General features: G+C 34.9%; 3 protein-coding genes across 5 annotated transcripts in view; 2 read left to right on the top strand and 1 right to left on the bottom strand.

Moving 5' to 3' along the window:
* LOC129768177 (uncharacterized) overlaps positions 1-14,175 on the top strand; it is a 110,460-nt gene extending 96,285 nt beyond the window's left edge. The window contains exon 2 of the mRNA XM_055769645.1: positions 11,917-14,175. Within this exon, the coding sequence (XP_055625620.1) occupies positions 11,917-11,927 (11 nt within the window). The 3' untranslated portion in view covers positions 11,928-14,175. The remainder of the gene's footprint in view (positions 1-11,916) is intronic.
* The window catches only part of LOC129768176 (uncharacterized), a 77,166-nt gene that overhangs the window by 5,430 nt on the left and 55,222 nt on the right, over positions 1-16,514 (bottom strand). The gene's annotated exons all lie outside the window — the stretch shown is intronic.
* The window catches only part of LOC129768173 (phosphatase and actin regulator 4-like), a 424,364-nt gene that overhangs the window by 365,099 nt on the left and 42,751 nt on the right, over positions 1-16,514 (top strand). For both annotated transcript variants that reach the window (XM_055769640.1, XM_055769641.1), the window contains exons 7-8: positions 14,182-14,403; positions 14,613-15,134. In XM_055769640.1, coding sequence (XP_055625615.1) covers positions 14,182-14,403; positions 14,613-15,134 — 744 coding nt within the window. The remainder of the gene's footprint in view (positions 1-14,181; positions 14,404-14,612; positions 15,135-16,514) is intronic.

Genomic DNA, 16,514 nt, shown 5'->3' with positions numbered 1-16,514 from the left:
TATAAAAATTGAATAATAAGTTTTGTTTAAAGACTAACCTTTCTGGAGATATAACTATTTTTACATTAAACTAGCGGACCCGGCGAAATATATATATATATATATATATAGCCCGAATGATATATATATATATATATATATATATATATATATATATATATATATATATATATATATATATATATATATATATATATATATATATATATATATATATATATATATATATATATATATATATATATATATATATATATATATATATATATATATATATATATATATATATATATATATATATATATATATATATATATATATATATATTCGTTTATACAATTCCGAATTCACGTTTCCTCCCGAATTTGTTTTTTTTCTCGTACATTCGTTAACCATAACAAATGACATCTTACGACGAGTAATGCAATTTTAAGACATTTGGCATAATTTTTTTTTGAAAACCTCGATTTTCGGTGATTTTTGGTTTTTCAAAAAAAATCAAATTTTAACGTTTTTGACACCAGTGAATGAAGCCCGAATGAACAAAATATGAGTTCATTATGAGCATAGGGTATATTATCGTGCAAATCAACATTTCTTAGCAAGTTCCGAACGAAAAATCGAGATAACTATTTTTATTGGCACCCAAAATAGCAAAAATTATAAATTAATTTTTTTTAATTTTTGCTTCGTAATTTAACATTTTTATAAATTTTTGAGAAAAAAAAAATTTAATTTTTCGCACCACCCTAAAATGGAAATGGGCATCCTAATAAAAAATAAAAAAAGGGTTCAATTTTTTTGCAATAATGTTCCTCCTACTACTACTAACGAAAATTTGAGAACCACTATATCGGTTTGGCATGGAAAGACTGATGAATATATTCGAATTTTACATCGCAGCTCCTTTAGTTATCCGTTTTTGGCGATACAATTTGCAGTGCACAAATCGGACCAATCTGAATGTGGGATTTAGCGCGTTGAGATAGCGCTTGACATTTTATAATTATTCAACAGTTTGTTTCTAAGATCCAATTAAAGATGAAAAGTTGATCATGTATGTTGGTACGTGAATCTTAATCAAAATAGAAATACATATCTCAAAAATGAAAAATATACCTTCTGATTAGAAGTTAGTGTCAAAAATCCTTAAATCCTTTCCTTTCAACACTTCAAAATATACATGTTTCCAATAATGGATTTTTTGATCGAATACTAAATGATTTCTATTTCATTCTTGGGGACAAAGAATTTCGTCGGCAGAGGAAGAGAGAGTAAATAAGAGGGAGAGAGAAAATAGGAGAGGAAAAAAATAAAAGAGAAAGAAAATAAGAGAGAAAGAAAATAAGAAAGAAAGAAAATAAGAGAGAAAGAAAATAGGAGAAAGAGAGAGAGAGAGGAGGCAGAAATAGAGAGAGAGAGAGAGCGAGAGAGAGAGAGAGCGAGAGAGAGAGAGGGAGAAAGAAAGAGAGAGAGAGAGAGAGAGAGAAAGAAAGAAAGAGAGAGAGGAAGAGAGAGAGAAAGACAGAGAGAGAGAGGGAGAGAGAGAGGAAGACAAAGATAGATTGAGAGAGGAAGTTGAATTAGAGAGACTTTAAACTTTTACAGTTTTCACATCTCTGGCTTATTCTAAATTCTCGGCCTTGAAAAAAAAAGCCATTTTGAACGTCCTCGTCGCCGCCGCTGCCTGTATGATTGCTATCTGCATGACTGGATTCGTAATTGGGAGGAAACGCTTCCGTTTTTCTTTTTTTATTAGAGAGGCCTTCAACTTTTTCAGTTAATTTACCTCTAGCCTCTTTGTGGGAAAACTTAACCCTAATTCCTCTCCTTGTCTTGAGTAAGAGAATTAATTCTCGGTCGACGCTCGTCTACAAACAGCATTCGCTCAATAATCACCAAACAGGAAGTGCGTGCGTGTGAGAGGAAGCTGATGATGTACTTCAGAACCATAAAAAAGGGGCTTAGGTAAATTTTTCGATTTTGAGTTTTTTTTCACGATTTGGGACCAGAAAACCCTCAAGAATCGATAGAGACCCGTCCGAGTTCCCTAAATTGAAAATTCAGCCCGTGAGATGGTTTTTGTACAAGGTCAATTCAAAAAGTTTATTAAAAAAAGTAACAAAACAATTTATGATTTCGTTTGTTCAACATTCTTCTTCTTGTGCTCAAACTAGTTCACTATTGTGACAACATACCACAGAAGAGATTTCATCCAACACGAAACCTTGAAAACAGATGTTTTCGTAGTGTAAACTTTAAACGCGTTTTTCTCGGAAACTTTTTTTTTTATCCTGAGCCTCCTTTCTTCCCGGACGATCGCATATGCTATTTCAACAAATCAAATATTAAAAGATTATTTATTTTTAATTGTGAGTGAGGTGAGGATTGTTAGGTAGTGTTCAAATCAATCAGTACAAAAATCTCGTAAATCATTCGAGAAATTACTGAGCAATAAGTGCTCAAAATTTTGCAATTTTTCGTGAAGATACGGATTTTAGATTTCTCGTGTTTTTTACACTTATAGGTATTGAAGTTACGATTTTTCTCAAATTTTTTTGTAAAAATAATAACTCAAGAATGATAAAAATCACATTTTTGTTTTTGGAGTATTTTATATAAAAAATCGTAGCCTTCAAGAAAAACTATTTAAAAAAATATTGCGCCCTTGGTCTCGAAACCATGTAAACTATGAAAACTAAACACAATCAAAACAATTCAGTTTTTTTCGCAAGACTAGACAATTTGCTTCAGTTTGATATGTCGTTCAACTAAATCGGTTTGATAGTTCAAAACCTCCTGAAAATGGAAATGAAAATAATAAAGAATACGACTGTAATATTTTACGATAAGAAACAAAACGACCACATTTCATGAAAATTGGAGAACCACTATTACGGATTGGCATGGAATGGCTGTATTATTATGTGTATTTTGTTTGATCTACGTAAAATACAAGTTCTATTTTTTTCTCATTTCCTGAAATCGTCTTCCTTCAACTTTTTCAAACACAAAAATCCTGAGTACCGTTAGGAAATAATTTTACAATATTGTTTTCTTCTGGTTTTAATCATTACGCTTCACAACAATTTCATCGTATAAACTATAAGAGTCATTTGTATTCACACGTTTATATTCAAGATAAAAAGGAAATGTTCTCTATAATGTTAGAAAAAATTAAACTCTTGCAAAAGATACATCGGAGAACAAATTCCCTGCTGGTCTAACCCCAGACATCTTGTCGCGTCAATGAGCGGAATAAACATAATCGAATCGGAGAGGGGTGTTTGTGAAGCTGCGAAACTGACTGACTAAAACAAGCGCAGACATAGTTAATAGGGAAACTAGAAACAAATGCAATAATGCTTTCTTCGAATTTTCTTCGTTTCTATTCAATGCCAAAGTTGAATTGTATCACAACACACACCCTCACTCACATATTGACAACTTTGTTTTCCTGCTCTGGCGCAGGGGAGAAGTTGTTTAGCAGTGTCTTCCAGACACAAACGATTTCTCTGGAGGACGAAGAAAAAAAAGAGAGGGAAGGGGAGGGTTTGGCAAAGATTTGAGCGGAAAAATAAAATGAGATGAACATACAACAAGGGATGCTGCTCATGCTGCCAGGACACGATGGACGATGGAAAATTTAAAATGCTGGATTTGTCCAGGGGAATACGATTAACGACACTTCGTAATCAGCTTATGTTGTACACTCGGGAGAAGGACCAAGCGGTGATCAAACTGTAGGATCCAAAAAACATGAGCTGGAGCGAACTAAAATTAACACTCCATTTCATTCCATTCTAAGATTAAATGAGTTGTTTTACGCGATAAACTACCAACGGTAAAGCACTGTGTCGTAATCCAGACAAATGAAGACCTCGTCGCTAACAACTTCATAGTCGTTGGAATTCCACCGCTCACACGATCTATCAACCAAGGCTTCAAGTTTCCGGTTACCAATTCTTAGATGTTCGATAAATCACTTTCTGTTCGCATCGGAAGCGTTGGCGTCGGCGTCAAAGAGAGAGAGATTCTTCGAAGACGTTGTTTCACCACCTGCTTCCCTAAGCTAAGCGCTGGAATAGATCCGGTAACGTGATTATATCGCATTTTCCATCGCGTACTTTCTCATTTCGATACTGTTTTTCCGCCTTCCTCCGTGTAATCTGATATCCAACCACTGATATCTATAAACTTCTGAGGGTGTTTGAAATAGAGTAACAGTCGAGCATCATCCTGCAAAGCAGTGGCAGCAGCAGCAGCACAACAATCACACACACAAAGCGCGAAAGTATGGGGTTCAATATTTGCTCCGTGAAAACGGGTAGCAATTGCGATGAAAAGTTTTTCCGTTTTTTCCGTGGTTCATATCGCTTTTACCCATCTGTTCATTTTGGCACTTATTTGTAGGGGCAAACGAAAAATAAATGAAGCCATATTTTCCGCCCGAATTATGAGCATAAAGTCTGAACACAGTGCCTTCTATATCCCCCCTCCAATCCATTGAAATATTTAATATGGAGAAAATGTATTATCTAACTTTATTCAGCTGTCATTGATCAATAAAAAAAACTAAATTTCAAACACAAGAATTGTTACCTACTGAAGCAACACTTCACCACTCACAAACCTTCATTCAGACTGTCAGCTATTAATTTGATTTCGAATTAATCTGACAGCGGCACAGAGTTCTTACTTTTACGAGTGCGCCGGACTAGGTGAAGGCCGACAGAATTAAACGGCTGTATGTTGTCGCCGCGCCATCGCGCGTCAGTGTTAATTACAAACAACGAAAATATCTGAAATATGGTACAAATCACTTGTCAGCTAGTTAGCTTCAAATATTCGTGCGAATCATTACGGCGCTCTCGCAGAAATAATCCCACCCCTCCTGGTGATCCAATTCCTCCCATAATAACGCAAAACCAACGAATCCTCGCGTGACAGCGCTCTATCTTTTGTGTGTTTTGCTGAAGCTTCTTGAATGACACTTTCCCCCTCACAAGTGTTACCAAAGGCAAAGTTATTTGGGTTGGCGCTGGCAAAACGCACCCGCGCGCGCCTTGTTTATACAATAGAAGTATTTTGAGCGAACGTTTCGCGCCCGCGATGTTGATCATGTTCTCGGCCGAGCAGTTGTAAGCTGCTTCATCGACGGTGTTGTCGACGTAAGTCTGTTTGGAATTTGGGCCATTGATCCGTCGTCATCCATAGTCTAAAGCTAAAGTGCCAAGATACGGATGGGTGTGTGTTCGTAGCTCGCGGTAGTCATCGACCGGTTCGCGATTTTAGTCCCACTTAACCATATGGTCTGGCTTAATTGCGAACGAGCGATTCACCGACCCGAACCACAAAGAAGGGAAACGATTTACGATTTGTTTATATCGATGAAAGCGTGGGTGATGATTCTTTCATTGAGTACCAAACGTTATGCATACAGCGTTGATGTTATGTAAAATTGTACGGAATTTGGCATAGTTACATTTCTAAGCGCAATACACAGTTCTTCTTGTTGTATACACAACGAAAGTTTATATATTCTCATTTCACTATCTGCGAATCGATACAGGGTGATTCAAAATAACCGTCACCGATTTTCGATTTGTTTTGTTCGAAATGAGTAAATTGACACACATTTAGGTGGTTTTATTTTGAAGTGTATTTTAATGTCAACATGACGTGTAAATTTGTATTCAATATTCATTCTGTTCTGAGCTTAAAAACTGTTTTTTGGAAATACCATAAAACGGTTCAAGAAGACTGGTACACAGGTAGTGAGATCCGCTTTCATTTCGAAAATGTTTTTATCACAAGATCAACTTAACCAGCAGCATGATCGAGGTCATGTAGCACAGCTTCCAGGGATTCTACGGGCTAATCCAAAGAATTCAAAAAGCCTCTCGAATGATGCTTGTTTTATGTTTCTCAAAAAGAAGTGGTCCTATTCATTGAATCCACCGTTAAAATCAACACAAGGTTCTGTATGTATAATGTTTTGAAAACCCACGACTCTGGCCAAACAACACTACAAGAAATAATCATACAGCTTCCAGCATGCCTCTATACCATCACATCAGTCAAATGCTACTCAAGACTGGTGCAAGAAACATTTACCGGGTTTTATTTCATCAGGAGATTGACCAGATTTAAATCTCCATGATCTTGAACCTAAAGGAAATCAACGAAACCAAAATTGCACGTAATTTTTACGGCTATAGTTTCGGGACCATAAACACCATTCATAGTTTCAGTCGCCTGGCCTTTATCAAGTGAAACTGTGAAACGTACCAAGTTTTCTTTTTGTTGAATTCTATTGCAACACCTTGTAACTCACAACTAAATGGGCCTAATAAAAAACAAAAAAAAAATTTCAATAAGCATAAACCTGAAATTCCTCAACTTGTACTTTACGGGATATCGACCACTATGGTCATCTACCGGTAAAAGTAATAGATGTCTTTTTCCTCAATCTAGAGTATTCCAAGCTAGGGAATGTATTTCGCTACAGACAAACTCTTAGTTCGGAGCTGTGCTGTAAATAACTGGATCGTTCGAAGGAAGCAATCGCCCAAAAACGAATGGATTTTTTTCAAATATACCATCAATAATTGGAAACATTATATTCAAGATTCCAACTGGTAAAAATCCATCTTCCTGATCTTAGGATTCAATTGAAAATTTTATTTCATCATTTTTTCAGGATTGAAAATGTATTCTATTGAAAATTTAACATATATATATATATATATATATATATATATATATATATATATATATATATATATATATATATATATATATATATATATATATATATATATATTTCATATATTTCATATTGCTGTTTCGATTACCAGATTCAAATGTATGTAGGATACAGATTCACATCATTGTAAGAATACAGATCCAAGATTCAGACAATCTGTGTCTAAATCTTGTATTAATTATCTGGATGCTTTATACCACGGTGCCTGACTTCTAGTCCGTGTTAGGGAAATATCTTGCGGTCTTCATGAAAGTATGGGAAATTGGAAGCTCAACGCAATTATAACTAACTAACTATAGAAACAGTCATAATTTTCTGCACTACAATAGATTGTTATCGATTGGTGCATCATCTCGAAATTCAATCGAGAAACAAACGCTCAAAATTGAACGTTTTTCGACACTTCAACCGTTATTCGCTTTTTAATTTTTTACCCCAAAAATATGACTCCAAAATATTCCTACGTATTTGTACATAAAAAAATTTTTTTTACTATTTTATTAGAAAACCACCACAAAATCTCGACCATTCAGGTATTCTCAGTGCACAGGGGAGAAACGATTTCAATGAAATGCTTACGATCTACCATCATTGGAGGAGCATATCCAAAACTGTTAACTATGACCTCATTGAACCTCGTTAATGAGAATGAGGATGCAGAAGGAATTTTAAAACAAGAACTTTGTTTTGTCTGAACATATTTTCCCTAGTATCTTTTTGGTTACTCTTAGGATATTGACTTCGTTAGAGCGTTGGCAAGAAAAATTTCATCTTCGGCAGAAAAAAATGCTTTTTCGTGTGCTGAAAGATGAAATGAACAAATAAAAGCACCTTTTTCAAGAATTTGAAAATGTTTTTATATATGGGAGCAGACCTCTCTTTTTCTCATACTGAACTCAACTTGGGAAAAAAGTCCAAATGATGCCAATCAGAGACGGAATCAATGTCGGCTGGAATGCAAGGATGTTTTACATGACTATGCTATGCACTTTACCACTGATGCTATTGTACAAATACTTGAGAATATTACACCACATAATAAAATGAAGTTGGACCTTAAAAGTATGCATGGAAAGTGCTTTCTAAGAGTAAAAAGGAAAGCATAAACGTGAATATTTATTCTTTTCGGTCGGGGGCCATGTATGTGACAAAGTATGCGGAAAGGTTTAACACGTTGAGCCCCGAATTGTTCTTACTACGCTTTCCATTCAGCCCGCATCAGAGCATTTGCAAAACATTAGTGTCGGTCCCCGCCCCCACAGATATTTATGGTTAAAAAGAAAATAGTGAGAAATATGACTAGAAAGTTATCACATATTGTGAAACATACGAAAACAAACCATTTTTTTAGAAAAAAAATTTAAAAATTAAACATCTAGAATATTTACAATTTAGAAACTTCTCAAACTGCCCAAGTTGCTAAAATTATCAAAAATTATCAAATTGTTGAAATTGCTGTGATTGATGAAAAAAATATAAAAGTGGTAAAATTGATAAAATTGGTAAAATTGATAAAATGAATAGAGTTGATAAAATTGATAAAATATTCAATTAATTAAATTATTTTAAATTTTTGTACATTGCAAAGAAAGTTGCAGAAAAATTCTAAACAGGTTAAGCTTTAATTTCCCAAATTATGTATTATTGATATATTTCTCATACAATCATAAGAAATTCTAGTAGTAGACAAAAATCTTCAAAAAATCCTCATCGATCTTACCCTTTTGTGTTATGGAAAATTGCCTTCACCAGGATATGATTAGCTTTTTTATAGTTATTTCCACCGAGGAAAATACTTGAAAGAACGAAGCGAAATGTGATATACATTGAAGTCGTTTTTTACACGATTTTTTTACGCGGTTTCTGGAACCGCGGCACGTATCAATCGCGTAAATAGTGACTTCAGTGTAATGTGAACTTAAAAAAAATAAACAAGAAAATTGATGTCAGGAAATATCCCGATACGAAAAAGAAGGAAATATACTGAACGACAAAGGCGTGTGATTAGGTTTGAGTAGATCATTCTTTATTTTCATCCTTTTCATTTTCATCATCTTCATATTTTTAATCATTTAATTTTTTTCACATTCTTCGTCTTTTTCGCGTTTCTCATTTTTTTTATTTCATTGCCACCGTCTCATTATTTTTCATTTTTTTCACCTTTTTCGTTTTTTTTTCTTATTCAACTTTTCCTTTTTTTTCTTATTCAACTTTTCCTTTTTTTTCTCCTCGTTTTTCACCTTTTTCACCTTTTTCGTTTGTTTTCCTATTCTACTTTTTCTTTTTTTTCTCCTCGTTTTTCATCTTTTCCATGTTTTCCACATTTTTGCATCGTTTTTCATCTATTTTGTCTTTTTCACTTTGTTCATTCTATTGATCTTTTTTGTCTTCATACTTTCCGGTTTCATTTTATTCGTCTTTTTCCATTTTCTTTTTTTCGTTTTCAGCTTCTTCATCTTCATAGTTTTCATATTCTTTATACTCTCCATATTTTTCTTCCTAATCTTCTTTTTTTCATTTTGTTAATTTTATCCATTCTCTTCATCTTTTACATCTTCCTCGTATTCTTCATCATCTTCATCTTCTTCATCTTCTTCACCTTCTTCATCTTTGTTAATTTTTTCCACTTTCATTTTATTCGTATTTTTTGTTTCATTTTCTTCGTCTTCTTCATATTCTTAGTTATCTTCATATCCTTCATATTCTTCATATTCTTTATCTTTCATTTTTTCATCTTATTCATGTTCTTCATCTTTTCCCATCTTTTTCGTCTCCTCATATTTTTTTTAACCTTCTTCGTTTTCTTATCTTCTTCATCTTCTTTATCTTCCATTTTTTCATCTTATTCATGTTCTTTATCTTTTTCCATCTTCATAATCTTCTCATATTTTTTTATCTTCTTCGTCTCCTTATCTTCTTCAACTTTTTCATGTTCTTCATCTTGTTCGTATTTTTCGTCTTCGTTCTCTACGTAAATGGGCTACGTGACCCAAATGAATCAATATTCCAAATAACCGGAATTAAAACTTCATCACTCATATGTTACAGGTCGGACTCGATCATATACAAACTCGATTATATACTGACTCGATTATATATGATTCGATTAAATACAGTCCGATTTTTAGTTTATATATTTCAAATATGACTCATTTCAAGAAAAAATGCAACCTTTAAACGTTAATGTGAATTTTAAGTGGACAAAAATCGTGATTTTTGAATATTTTACTTGAATTTTAACCAGGAATTGTTTCTATCGATATTACAGCGAAATTATGAAGGATAGAAGTTGGATGTCGAAGAACAAATTGTAGAGCGGAACAAATTGTGAAAGCTTTAATTTGATCGATAGAAACAATCAAGTTTAATCTGAATTTTTGGTATAAAATTAATAATAACACTTTAAAAATCATAACTTATAAGTTTTTCACTTACAAAATGTTTTTTAAACCCACTAGTTTAGATGTTCCACTACTATATCCTGTACCCAATTTTCTCTTTTTGAATGTTGAACAAGTTTGAGGCAACAAAGTCCGAAACAAACAAAAAAGTTCTACAAATCGGTCATTGTTGAAATTCGAACATATGCGTAGAAGGATTTTTTTCATCAAATATAATCGTCTATCACCTCCTGCGAGATTCTGGATATTTTTTTTTAATATGAGAAAGGTTGTTTTCTGACTTTAAGGGACGAATCAAAAATTATTTTTTCTTCTATATATTCTATATTCTAAAAACGAATAAAAAAAATTATTTTACTCGATTATATGCGGTGAAAAAAAATCCGAGACTATCGAGTCCGTCTTGTATAACAAATTATTCATTATACTCTCTCATAACATTGAAAAAAGTACGCTCTGCCACTTTTTTTTTCATAACAATTTCATAATACAATCCACAAACGTATAGGATTTTTTTGTATATAAGTAAACACGTACGATGAATATGATAGTTAAAATTCTAAAACTTTTTGGGTCTTTTTGAATAAAAAGTATATTCGGGTTTATGCGATATTCGGGTAAGTTTTGAAATTGGATAAATGTTACATTCGGCTAAATATAATTCGGATAAAGTATTTCTGGTACACGGGAATTTTGACAAATGTTATAGAATCCCAGCAATTTCATCAAAATTAGGTCGACCGGAAAAATGTATTGCGCCGATTTATTTCGTTATGCATTCTTTATCGAGAAATGATGGACCATCCTGAATTAAGGCGGTCTGTAAAATTCGATTTGTATACCGACTTTGGCGTATATATTATTTTGAAAATTTGAAATATATAAAACCTTAGAAGTTTAACCCTAATGAACAAATGTAGAAATACGGGTCTAATATTTCATGATAAAGAACAAATCTGACAAATTTCGCGAAAATCTGAGAACCGCTTTCTTATTCCTTTTTGGAAAATTTTATACACGTATTTTGTTTATTCCGTCCTTAAGGTTCATAATTCAGAGTTAAGATGGTTTGCGATTGCTTTTGCGGTTTTTCCTCTTTAAAAAAATGGCTATTTTTAGAAAATTACTGCTTGTCCGATTTTCGTTCTTTTAACAGCAAATGGAAGGTATTTGAAATTTTAATTTTTTCTGAGATATATCTTATTCCTCATTTTAAGCAGACCTTGAAAAATGAATTCACGAATGACGAAGAATAACTTTTGGAATCACATTTTGACGTTTTATTTAAATTAGTTTTATAACAAGGTGAATTTTTGTTTGTTTAATTTATATATTTTTTTTATTCATTGAAATTAATCTCAATAACGGAAATACACCGAATTTTGACATATTATGTAAATCAATTGTAAAAAATAGAGTTTATATTGTAAATAAGATTTTTTTTTTGTTAATTATCGATGAGGAGAAATATTTGTTCTGAATGATTGACGTTTTAAATGAGAACTTTGTAGCACTGAAAATGACTGAGAATGTTTTTTGTGAGATGAGTGCTGCATTCTACTAATGTAATTTGATGAAAAAAATTACTGGATTCCCTGCTCACAAGATTTTTTACTGCAAAAAACCCACACGTATCTAAATTCTGAAGCTTTAAGTATATCTACTTTTTTCGTTCCTTAGAAAGATCTGATTTTCTCATCAAAATATTATTTGCACAATTTTACTACATGGCTACACCTATTCCAGGAAAATCTTAATTTCATACATCCAACTCCACCGAGGAAACCATTCACATACGAAATAACACAGACAGACAGACAGACACAAACTCGAAGAGATAACATACATATTAATCAGGCTGCAATGCTTATAGAACTGCTGTTTCCAACCACATTTACAATTTAATTATAACAAATTTATGTTTGAGTATTCTTCCTCCATCCTCTGATAGCCAGCCTATAAATTGGGCACAAAAACATTTCCAGCTTCGAACAAACATTGTCTTCCATAGACGAAATAGTAAAACCAGATGTCCGTCGTTTGCATGAATATCATTTGTGAAAAAGGCGTCTCACAGGGATGGGGTATTGTAAAATAGTACAAATCTTTCTCCCTCTGTTGGGGCAATTTTGTCACTGACATACTGTACGAAACGGTTTTGTTACAAAAGGGTACAAACAATTCAACCGCAAAGCATAATGTTTATTGAAGCAATGAATGGGGCGCTATGAAGCTATTTCCCCTTTTTGGTTATGCACGTTTTTGGGTCATTCAAAAATGCCTCGCATTTAACAAAACTCATCATCGGAATGAGCGTTGCGAAATCATTTGTTCCTTTGTGTTCCCACTTCAATAATCTCAGGATTTCCCACCATCAAAGTCATGCCAGGACCAACCATTCCATCGGAGCAGCAATTTTTCCGTTATTGTATGCACGACGCCCTCCATCGAAAAATATGAAGAAAAAAATCGATCCCACCGCGGTCCTATGATTACATACTTTATGTCCACCACCCACCCACTTCCGGGTGCCCATTTCGCTCTGACAATGACGCGCCCCAGTAGTTGATGATGGGGCGAGGGATGAGATCGGAATCGGAACTGAGCAACTGTCCTGTCTGTACTTGAGCGAACGGAGAAGCGGGTTAATATTTTCGCACTTGGTTATTTATGAACAGCAGCGTGCCGCAGAACTGGTACGCGAAAACCGACCAACTTTCAAGGTTGCTGCCGCATTCTCAACTTTATCATTAAAAGTTAAACTCTGGGAGTGGTTGAATTTATCCGCTGATGGTGGCGAAAACTTTTCGCACCGAAAGTTGGGCGAATATTATGATGTTGAATCGTCTCTCCAGAGGCGCTCGAATGCTCTGCTAGTTATCTGTGTAAACAAAATCAGTTCATTACATAATAGTGTAAGCTTTGGGAAGTTGAAAGCTCTCTTCAAATACTCGGTGTACAGATTCCTGAAGAGATTCGGAATGATTGTACGTGGTCCCTATACATGAAATGTGTGTGGAATGGAGTGAGGACTATGGCATGTGAATCGTGAGTGTGTGATTGCGTTGTTTGATTGAAAGATCTGGAGGAACAGCACCGTGAATATATGGCAATTCCAAATGAAATCGAACTAAAAATGCAGATTTTAAAAACTTGTATTTTTAATTCGAACGAAAGTTTGTATTCCGTTTGGGTTGGAGGAAATATGAGTTTTCCACAGCATTTGGAAATTTTCTGACTCAAGTGTAACTTTTGAAAAGAGCGTATCAATTTGAGTAAGAGAAATCTTTGATAATTTATATCTCAAAAACTATGAGTCCTACCGAAATGGTGTATTATAAAGAGTTATAGAGTATTGATGTCCAAAACGTGAAAAAAATATAAAAAAATAATATAATATGTTTTGTTATTTTTCGATTTAATTTGGAATTGCTCTATACATAACACACTTGTAGAATATAGATATAAATTTTATAGAATGGCACAGAGTATCAGCGCAGTAGAGTGGAAGAAAGCTGTAAAAAGGAACAAAAAGAATATTTCACGGCTGAACACGGCTCTAACATTCTAGCTCCAGCAAACTAGTTAGACGAAACGTGTTCGACTAGTAGTAGTGTTTGCCTACATTCCTTACAAAATATATCTCTCTGTACAAAGCCACTAACAACAAGCCTGCTGATTTGAATTTTAGAATATATGTATGTTGTGTATTTTGTTCGAGCCGCTTTCGCTACATGGTTCTCCCGTTTTCTTTCTCTTTTCTTTCCCGCCTATTTTGTAACTTGTGCACCTCTAAAACGCACTACAACCCGTAACACAACTGCCACTCTTGCCACCACCGCCCGATATATTACACACGATAAACCCGCTACCAACTGCAAACCAATAACAAACTGTGTGTTCCACTTGTCCTCGTGCGCTCCGATTTCACTGCCGCCGCAAAACAAACAAAACCAATCAAATTTATTTGCACAAAATGCCACTACACCGTTCATCAACAAACAATAACAGAACCGAGGAAAGAAAAGACTGACGTCCAAAGTAGTAGTGCGAATGGCTCTTGCATCGAGCAGTCCTGCTCGGTAATTGGTTCCTTGCATCAGCCGTCAGCCACAGGCGGTCCGGCAACGATCGAGGGCGGTATCCAGCCACCACAATCCAAACCGGAACGTCCCAATTCGCTCGGGCCAACGAAGCTGTCCCGCAGGGTACTCTGCTACCACAGTGATGGTTGTAAGTATGCTAGTTCTAGTGAAGATTCATTTTATTTTTATACCTTTCTAATCGTTCGTTGTGCCCTATTGTGGATTCTCAGCTAACGTAGAATAGTTCCGAAAAAAATTTGCTCTCAGACTTGTTCGTAGTGATATCGCATTGATTGCAGCGCCATTGAAGCCCCCCACTAATCGCTCGATTTTCTCCACCCCCTCTTCCCATTGCAGTTCAAGATAATCATCGGAAAACACCACCGCCAGCGAATGAGAACCAAACGAATCAATCGCAGTCACAACATCAATCGCTGCAGCACCAGCAGCAACATCAACATCAACAATCTGCGCTGGCTGCTGCAGCGGCGGCCGTCGCCCAGCAGCAGCAACAAAATCAATTACCATCGCAGGCAGCTCTGTCGGCGGCTGCGGCTGCTGTCGCCCAGCAGCACCAGCAGGCCCTACAACAACAACAGCACCAACAACATCAGCAGCAACAGCACGGCCAACATGGCGGCCACCCACACCATCACCATCTACCAAATCACATCATGCTGTCGGAGCTGCCGGAACCACCCATTCCGGTGTCCGAGATTGGTCCCATCCCGCCGCCGCCAATGTTTTCAACACCAAGTCCGACCCTAATCGGCGGACGACCGCATGGCCCTAACGTGCATTCCACTACTACTGGTAGCAATAATAGTATTAGCGCGAGTAACATTATCCCGTTAGATATGAATGATTATGATTACGATGGTAAGTACCCCGAGCCGCTTTGCTTTAATCGCTTTTATGTGAAATCTTTCAGGAAAAAGGAACATTTACGGAAACTTCCATTCACGTTTCACTTCAGCAATTAGCAAATTACTGTTCGGAAACATTTATGATTTATTTCCCCTGTTTTTTCGTTTTGGTGTTCATAAAAAAGCACCTATTAGTGTTTGAAAAAGCTTGCATAATTTAGAAGGGAGAAACATTAAGAGCTATAACGCCTTCGGAGCTCTGATAAAAGTAGTGCTAATACTTCCAGGAATATTTATTTAATTTCATTCCGAACGAGAGCCATCGTTCATAACTACGGTGGGCTGAAAAGTTGTCTCTTTCACGAATACATTTGTAATTGAAAATTTGAAACTTCGATTTCTTGAGTACAAATGAAAAGCAATTCCCAAAGAATCCCATGCTTTTTATATATATTTTTTTGAAATTTCAGAATTTTGTACGTGAAACAACAAAATTTCACGAGCATTAATTTTTTTCATTTTTGAGGTATATATATTTTTTTAAGTTAAGTGTTGTTTCATTAAAAAAACATGAGTCTCCATTGATTCAATATATCGGAACTGCCATTATAGAAATCAGTGAGTTTTTGTTTTGAAATGAAACATAAAGTTTTAAAAAGTTCCCAAATTTTTATATTTCATGTAAAAAAAAAGTCTGAAGTTTCCCAAAAAATATAAAAGCTGAGGTCTCTTTAGGTTGGACACCTCAAAAACCAAGAAAAACAAATATATTTAAATCTTCCATCTGGTAGTATACTTTTGAGATGCAGTATATTTTTTTAAAATTTTAATTGCAATTGAGGGGCTTAGAATGAAAAGGGGGTAAGTGATTCGATCGATTTCTCTACATCGACTCTCTCTTCTGGTCATAACTTAGCTGCAAATACATTCCCACATTTGACAATGTGGAAGATAGGTCAGAACCTTATCTATCGGATCCTATAGCGAACTTAAATTGGAACTTTTTTGCAGTTGAGTTATTAACTAAAGAAAAAGTTGATGAAGAGAAACCGATCAAGTCACTTACACCCCTTGCATTCTAAGGCCCTCGATTGAAAGCTAAAATATTGTGATATTCGCGAAGGTGTTGAAGCGATGGGTAAGTTTGGTTAAAACTTCGCTCTCCGTGTGGTTACAGGCGCCAGTTTGTGTACTGTGCTATTTTATGAGTTTGTTAGTTAAGTTGCAGTGACATTATCACATTACAGAAGCACAGATGCATGATACCGGGAGCAGCAACAGTATGTCGTTATCGTTCACACATACATATGCTTCGTGATTTTGTATCGTAATAAAAATAAGAAAATGGGACGGGGTTAAAAGGATGAAAATTTGGATTCTTACGTTTTTTTCT

The sequence above is a fragment of the Toxorhynchites rutilus genome, chromosome 2 (genome assembly GCF_029784135.1).
Source record: "Toxorhynchites rutilus septentrionalis strain SRP chromosome 2, ASM2978413v1, whole genome shotgun sequence".
Taxonomy (NCBI): Eukaryota; Metazoa; Arthropoda; class Insecta; order Diptera; family Culicidae; genus Toxorhynchites; species Toxorhynchites rutilus.
The sequence above is the reverse complement of the archived record's forward strand: the minus strand, read 5'-3'. Positions and strand labels throughout refer to the sequence as shown.